This window comes from Monodon monoceros, unplaced genomic scaffold, assembly GCF_005190385.1.
Source record: "Monodon monoceros isolate NGI ecotype Baffin Bay Population unplaced genomic scaffold, NGI_Narwhal_1 Super_Scaffold_18, whole genome shotgun sequence".
In the NCBI taxonomy this organism is placed as follows: Eukaryota; Metazoa; Chordata; class Mammalia; order Artiodactyla; family Monodontidae; genus Monodon; species Monodon monoceros.
In genome coordinates this window covers 46,291,492-46,299,709 of record NW_021703774.1, presented here as the reverse complement: position 1 = coordinate 46,299,709, position 8,218 = coordinate 46,291,492, and the positions used below count along the sequence as shown (strand labels likewise).

Sequence of the window (8,218 nt, the reverse complement as noted above, 5' to 3'; positions counted from 1 at the left end):
TGCAAGATTCACTTATCTTTTGGCTCCATCCTGCCCCGACCTGGGAGTTATCTTGCCCGTGTGCAAAGGCCAAAGCTCATGACATTAAAAGGTATTTATTTTGTGTATTGCATTATTCATTTCTACAGGACTTAGAAAGAGCAAAGGCTTAAAGCCTTTTCATAAAGAGAAATACCTTTGGATTTGCCTAAATTCTTTAACTGGAGAAAGTAGAGAGAACAGAGGATGTGAGGATTAAAGGTACAAATTACTTAGGGGGGCATTAAGAGTGTCCAAAATTGATAGAAAATTCTAGGCTACTGTCCTCTTTTGTCAAGGAGAAGGGTCTGTGACCTAGGCAGTTTTGGGACTAATGTGAAAGGGCTTCTATGTTTACAGGTAGCTATGCTTGGCAGTCTCACTGTAGGCATCAGAATATCTCAAGGTGCCCCCAAAGTACTTGTGATAAACCAGAGGGGCTGAAGTGAACTCTCGGCACAGCACGTCATTCTGACCTTCGCCCCGAGACCGGCAGCCCCAAACTTTTGTCAGTCTGCGGCCCCCTCCTTCTCTTCCCTTTGTCCTTGGCTGTATCGATGGAAGGTGATAGTGTTGCCCGCACTTCACAAATATCGGTCTATGAAGGAGACTCAATCCTTAGTGACCCCTCCCTGCTCTGCACTCAGTGTTGGACAAGACACACCCTGCCTGGCTTTATGGGATGTGCAGTGGGACTGTGAAATCGTGAGATTTTGTGGGAGTAGCGCGTGGGAGCATTTTCACCATGTGACATTTGTGCCATTCAGGGCAGGAGGCTGATGTGGAAAACATGCTGGGCCTGGAGCCACAGGACGTGGTCAACTCTAGTACTGTCCCAGATTTGCCAAGTGATCTTAGGCAAGACATTTAACTTCTGAGACCCATCTGTAAGGAGGGAGTGATGTTGACCTGACAGGGTGATTATGGAAATTAAATGGTAGAAATTTGTAAATTGACAGCAACGCTCAACATGAAATACCACTGTCTTCCTAAATAGACCACAGCCACCTAAATGGCCAGGACATTCTCAGGATTCTACTTCCCACATTACGTTCGCCATTTCTATAACATTATTGTGGGCTGCATAATTAAGTTGACAAACTGGTTAGCTAAAATGCCTTAAGGTTACTTCTGAAGCCTTTCATTAAGACAGTGGCAGATGCTAGAGTATGAGTGCGGATCACCCCCAAACACCTGCTCTTCGAGGCCTTTTCCTCCTTCCCTTTTTTACCATGTCGCTGGCACCACCATCCACCCAGGCACCCAAGCCTGCTACCCTGATCCCTCTCTTCTTGTTACCACTTCTCTCTGACATTCAAAGTGATAGGTCCTGCATTTCGCTTTGTGAAAAATCTCTCCTATTTATCCATCCTCTTCATCATTTTGCCTTTAGACTCTCATCACCTCTCACCTAGACTCTTGAAATAATCTCCTGACTAGTTTCCCTGCCTCCACTGAGGCCCCCTGCCAGCTCTATCCATGGCCAGACTTCTGCAGAAATAATTTTCCTAGATGAAAGTCTGATCATGTCACTCCTTTACCTAAACCTCTGATGATTTTCTCCTAACCTCAGAATGATGTCCAAACTCCTAAGCTCGGCCTACCTACTCTCGGAGGCCTGGCTGTGCAGCCTCATCTCTTGCTATGTCTGCCTCTCACAACTTTTTCTTCAGCCTTAGAGGTTCCCCCAAGGTGCCATAGGACTGTATTCCATGGTGCCTTTTCTTACTCTGTCCTGTCCCTAAGGCCCCTGCTTCTCTTGATACTCAACCCCCGTCTTTTCCTCTTGCTTCTTTATCCACCCTTCCCTCCCCATCTTCGTCCCCAGACAATTGTCAATAACTAGTCTTCTTTCCAGGCTTGGCTTGTGTGACCTCTTCACTGGCACCTTTCTGACTCCTCCAGGTAGGAGTGGCCTCTTCCTCCAATGTACCCCACTGCCTCCCAGAGACTTCAATCATGTCACTCACAACACTTTGCGCACTCACATTAGACTGGAATTCCTTGAAGACACAGATGGTATCATTAATATCTGTGTCCCCAGGACTAAGCTCAGTGTCTAGCACAAAGTGGCCACCCAATAGCTGTTTGTGGAATAATAGTGTTTTTTCCTAGTTTTGTGAAATTTCACCTTTTAACAGGCAGCATCCATGGAAAAAGGTGCACTGAGATGAGCAACTATTTATAAGGCACCAGCATTCAGATGTAACCAAATATTTAAGCCAAAAAAGAAGCAGGATTAGTGTAGGTTTGGTTTTAAGAATATTTTGGTATTTGAGGTTTGTTTTAGTTGCATAGATTGAGAATATATATAAATTTGGTTTCAGTTAACAACTCAGCAATTGCTATCTGCCAAACACCGGGTGAAGGGAGTAGAGAAGAGTGAATAATCCATGGTCCTTCTGGAGGAATTCACAACTTCACAATCCAGTGGGGCAGATACACACATATAACACAAGAAAGTTGCAAAGTGCCAAGGGGCACAGAGGCAGGGAGAAATAAGTTCCTATTGGGAGGACCTAGGAACTCCTTAAGCAGAGCAGGATTTAACTAGAGATCTGAAAAATGGTTAAGAGTTTGGTGGGTGAAACTATGGAAACTAAGAACACAGCCAAGGAGAAGCGTAGAGGTGGGAGAATGCCAGGTGTGCTTTGCAGGGGTAGAACGGCCATCACTGCAGCACTGGGTACCAGCAAAGGGTGTGATGAAAGATAACTGTGTACAGGCAAAGGTGATCGGGGAGCCTGGGGATTTAGGATTTCATTATATCAATAATTGGAACTCCTGGAGATTTTAGAGGATTTTCTACTTCATATTTATTTGCTCAAATTGAAATAGTTTTGATTTGGTAAGAAGTTTATTTTTTAAAAAATGCTGGAGAGGGTGTGGAGAAAAGGGAACCCTCTTGCACTGTTGGTGGCAATGTAAATTGATACAGCCATTATGAGGAACAGTATGGAGGTTCCTTAAGAAACTAAAAATAGAACTACCAGATGACCCAGCAATCCCACTACTGGGCATATACCCTGAGAAAACCATATTTCAAAAAGATTCAGGTACCACAATATTCACTGTAGCTCTATGTACAATACCCAGGGCATGGAAGCAACCTAAGTGTCCATCGACAGATGAATGGATAAAGAAGATGTGGCACATATATACAATGGAATATTACTCAGCCATAAAAAGGAATGAAATTTTGGGTCATTTGTAGAGACGTGGATGAATCTAGAGACTGTCATACAGAGTGAAGTAAGTCAGAAACAGAAAAACAAATATCATATATTAACGCATATATATGGAACCTACAAAAATGGTACAGATGAACCTGTTTGCAGGGCAGAAATAGAGACACAGATGTAGAGAACAAACGTATAGACACCAAGGGGGTAAAGTGGCTGGGGGTGGTGGTGGTGGTGGGATGAATTGGGAGATTCGTACTGACATATATAGACTATTATGTATAAAATGGATAACTAATAAGAACCTGCTGTATAAAAAATAAATAATATAAAATTTTTAAAAAAAGACACTCAGCTCAGTAAGATTCACTATTCAGCTGTAGATGAAACATTTGGATTTAAGTCTGAGAATGCTTACTAGGAGAGAAAGAGATGTGTTGAAAAAATCAGCAAAGGTTTCATCCTCTAGAAGAATTATAAGATTTGTGGAACCAATCATCTCTATATGGGGAGAAAAAAATCTCTCATAAGCAGGATTGCTTTGAGCATGGGAAAATGAAGCAATTGAATGGATCATTTCACAAGGGTAAATCTCAGCATGACGATGGCTTTTAGGGTCATCTAACTCAATATCTCCCCTCTCCAGGACCCTCGTCTGCAACATCGCATTGCTTAAACACTCCCAGCTGTGGGGAGCTCCCCGCCTCACAGGACTGCCCGTTCCATTTATGAAGAGAGAAAATAGTTTCATAAGATCTTTCCTACCGTGAACTGCCTTCCTTTACCTTCTTTCCGTTTGTTGAAACTCTGCCCTCTGAAGCTTGATTGAATTCATCTAAGTCCTCTTTTAATGGACAGAGATCCCATATTTACAAAGTCATTACAACCTTCTGCCTACCTCCACCCCCTCTGGCTAGTCACTAAGCATTTCTTCAGTAATTCATCACATGGCCTCCTTTCTCTCTGGTTCCCTTCTCATTGCCTGAAGGGGCACCCACAACTCAAGCATTCCACATCCTTCTTAGGGAGGAGCATAAGACAACTATTACCCATGTTCTATGTTATATTAGCATGGCCAGAAATGGGGTTAGCTTTCACCATCTTTAATTTGTGCAGTCACTTTTCAGAAATCAAGTCAAATTTCAACTTGTCAGTTTGGGCCCAACATTAAAGCCCCCAAAAGAGGCTTTTTTGAATATATCGGTAATGCAACATATTTATTATTTCTCTCAAGCTTGATCATTGTGCTTCCCAAGTTAATCTAAGGAAATAAATGTTGACTGCCTCAAAACCAAGCATAGATACCACAGGTGGACAAGGTGGCCTCTCTAGGTTCATTCTAATTCACTGCCCCTAATTTTAGTGTATAATGTCAACTGGTAAATAGTAAGTTAATTGTTCTATCAATGGCCCAGTATTTTTCCATCATACCTAAAGTGTATAATGAAAGACTTACGGGGCTTCCCCGGTGGCACAGTGGTTAAGAATCCACCTGCCAATGCAGGGGACGCTGGTTGAACCCTGATCCAGGAAGATCCCACATGCCACGGAGCAACTAAGCCCGTGAGTCACAACCACTGAGCCTGTGCTCTAGAGCCCGCGAGCCACAACTACTGAGCCCGTGTGCCGCAACTACTGACGGCCACCTGCCTAGAGCCCATGCTCCACAACAAGACAGGCCACTGTATTGAGAAGCCCGTGCACTGCAACAAAGAGTAGCCCCTGCTCACCGCAACTAGAGAAAGCCCGCGCACAGCAACGAAGACTGAACGCAGCCAAAAATAAATAAATAAAATTATTAAAAAAAACACTCATATAATGAGAAACTTAAATATTATACACTAGTCCTATCTGTCAGCTAGCTAAATGTCTGGTGAGAAAAGTACATGGCACTCCACCTGGGTGAAGTTGTAATAACAAAACTAAATAATCCCCTTCATTACTTTTCCTAATGACACTTTGGCGGTTATTGTCTTCTAATAATAGAAATAGAAATAGAAACCCAGACAATCAAACACAATTGTAACAGAACTGATGCCCGTTCTTGCCCTCTGATCCATAGATGTCTTTTTCTTTTGCTACCTAATGTTGTAAATATTTATGTGTTTTTTTCTATCTTCCTCCTCCTCAGCCCTCTGCTCATCTTTTTATGATAATTCCCTGATTTAATTTATCTATTCCACATGGATAATTTCAAAATCTATGTTCTCAGTCCAGACTTCTTTCTTTGGCTCTAGTTTTAAATATCCAATGAGCTATGGGCTATGGACACCTGTCAAGCACTTTCATCTCAACGTTTTCAAAGCTGATCTGATAATTTTCCTTCCCAACCTTCTCCTTTTCCTGTTTTCCCAGTCTCAGTTACTGGAACCACCATCCAATTGTCTAAACCAGAAACTTGAAAATCATCTTTGATTCCTGTTGCTCTGTTTCACTCTCTCTCTCTCTCAATACTCCCCTATGCAGTGGAGGAGTATTCCTCAACTGTCTGCCTCAACAGACTGAGCTCCATGAGAGGTGGGATTTTTGTCTTTTCATCTTTCTTCCTCTAGACACTAAGAGTGTTTGCACAGTGTCTAAGTTCTGTAAATGTTGAATGAATTATTCTTTCAAGAAAAGATCTTCAATCGTTTGGACTTCTGTTCATTTGTTGTTATTCATAAATCCTGGCATGGATTTGCTGAATAAGATTATTGGGACGATCTGAGTGCAGGAAAGCAAGGCTTTGGATAAATTTCTCAATCGATTGTTTTCTATAGTCACACATACTGATGGTGACAAGGGGCTTGACTGAGAGCAGTGCTTGGCATTAACAATACAGTCTTCACAGGATATAGGAACAAGGCTCTCCATATCCTCCACTTCCCTGTCCTATTTCTCCATTCTTGTTTTTCCATTCTCACCTGTTTTGCCTTCAAACTTCATAATAATCTGAGCAGGCTTTCAACATTCGTTCCACACAATAGTGATACTGATGTGGTAACAAAGAAATTGTTGGATAACCCCAAACCTCATGCTAGCCTTCTCCCTGGAGGCGGTATGACACAAAAATGGGCCAATATGCATTTTAATTCTTCCCTCTTACTTATCCCGCCTAGTTGCCTTAGTTGTCTTATGAATGGGACTCTATCTGATCCTAAAAGATGTGGTGGCATAAGGTGGGTTAAAGGGAGAAAAGAGAAGAAAAACAACTGGTATGAATAACATAAAATCTACATGTGGTGGCCCTGAATGACTGACTCATTCCTGTCAACGACCACGAAGGTGAGTGGTTTGCCTTATTTGGGGGGCTCAAAGCCGCGGAGACATCCCTCTCAGAGACTCACCAGCATTGCTCATGTGGCCTTGCTCTTCCTGCCACTGTGATTGATTAGGAGCAGAATTAGCCCCCAGTCAACAGAACCCTGCTCCTTATGAATGCACAATGACACCTTCCCCTAGGGGTTCCAGATTCTATACCTCTGGTAGAGACCTCAGTCTGAAAATAAGTCTTTACGTTACCTAATCTTCTGGATTCCCTTAACCATACAGACTCTTCCCATACTTAGGGCTTTAGTCCATACTGTTTGGTGTGGTTCGACAGTTTCTTTAAAATTGTTGTCTAATTCTAGATCCTGAGTTTAAGTTCTGTCTTTTTAACTTGATTTTATGCTTGGAGGGAGTAGGAATCTGTTCATTCATTTCTCATGTGTCTTTTGGATCCAATATCCTGCTAGAAATTTAACAGGTACACAGTGAATGTTTAATGACTTGTCTCTCAGAGAAGCTGGAAAATTCAACCTAATATCCATGCTGTTTTCCACCCCTTCTCTTCCTTCCCAAATAGTTTCCTCTGGTTGGCTGTGGGTTACTATCCACTGGCTTTGAAAAAAGATTGAATAAACATTAGCTGAATGCCTTCCATGAGGAAGAATTAGATGAGGTGTTTATACTTGATTCTCATTCCATTCTCAGCCATGCAAAATAGGGATTATCATCACCTCCTTTTCAACGAAAGATAGTAAGTGCAACACTGAGATTGGACTCTGCCTATGTGATTCAAGAGCCCATCTTATTTCAAATGTGCCAGTAAATCAAACCTCCCTTTCACATGTAAAACATGTTTTAATGGGCTTAGAAATAAGTCTCTTGGACTTGCTCACAATGATGTGTTTTTCTGTATAATTTCTCCTGCCACTTCTTGTGCGTATCCTTATATGTTTAATTAGACTTTCTTTCCCACAGATGTTATAAAGGAAGACATAAACAATATCTATATGGAAAGGAGCTACTTAGAAAAAGGTACCCCAGATATCTAAGAATTTTACCATAAGACTGAGACAAAGTCATTTAATATTTTCATCAAATCATAGCATACAAAAGAACTGCAGATTTTCTGTGACCAATTTTGACCAGAAATGTTCTAACCCTGATCAATCCCTCATTCGTCTAGACCAGTCACTCCAGAAAAATAGAGGCAAGCAAGAGGCAATATGGGAAAGAAGTTATAATTCTTTCATTTTAATTTTTCTCAGGATGGTATAATGATTTTCTATTGTAAACTGGGCCAGGCCTACTTCTGGGATCATGAGTAGCTCAAAGAAAATAGCAGAACACTTTTGATCCACATAGAAAGAGTTTTAGAGATGAAGAACAATAATAACTGAAGAGAAAGGAGGCAGAAGTAATTTCTAGCAAGGTCTAAAACATTTGTAGCAAGTTGGAAATTTGGAGCTCAGCATGAGTTTACTCACAGAGAACAGCTGGTTATAAGACAAGTGTTCAGAAGATTTTAATGTGGAAATTAACTTTTGATACTCATTTTTTATTGCCTTCAAACGGGTTTGCAGAGTAAGTTCTTGTTCACTTGAAAGAGAGGCAAATGATTTTGGGTAGTCCCGGGTTTGGGTCTGATTTGCCACATTTAGATCCCTCCTTACACTGTCCTAGGATCCCTGTAAATTAGCCCAAAGAGGATCCTGAACACTGAGTGGGCCAGGGGCAAGTGCATTTATTAGGGTTTTGTGTAGCTTTGTTTT

At 41.6% G+C, this 8,218-nt stretch overlaps 1 protein-coding gene across 1 annotated transcript in view; it reads right to left on the bottom strand.

The window, feature by feature from the left end:
• Positions 1–6,539, bottom strand: part of RGSL1 (regulator of G protein signaling like 1) — a 10,198-nt gene extending 3,659 nt beyond the window's left edge. Inside the window, 2 exon segments of the mRNA XM_029226908.1 lie at positions 3,619–3,701; positions 6,527–6,539. Coding sequence (XP_029082741.1) covers positions 3,619–3,701; positions 6,527–6,539 — 96 coding nt within the window.
• Between the last annotated feature and the right edge of the window lie 1,679 nt (positions 6,540–8,218).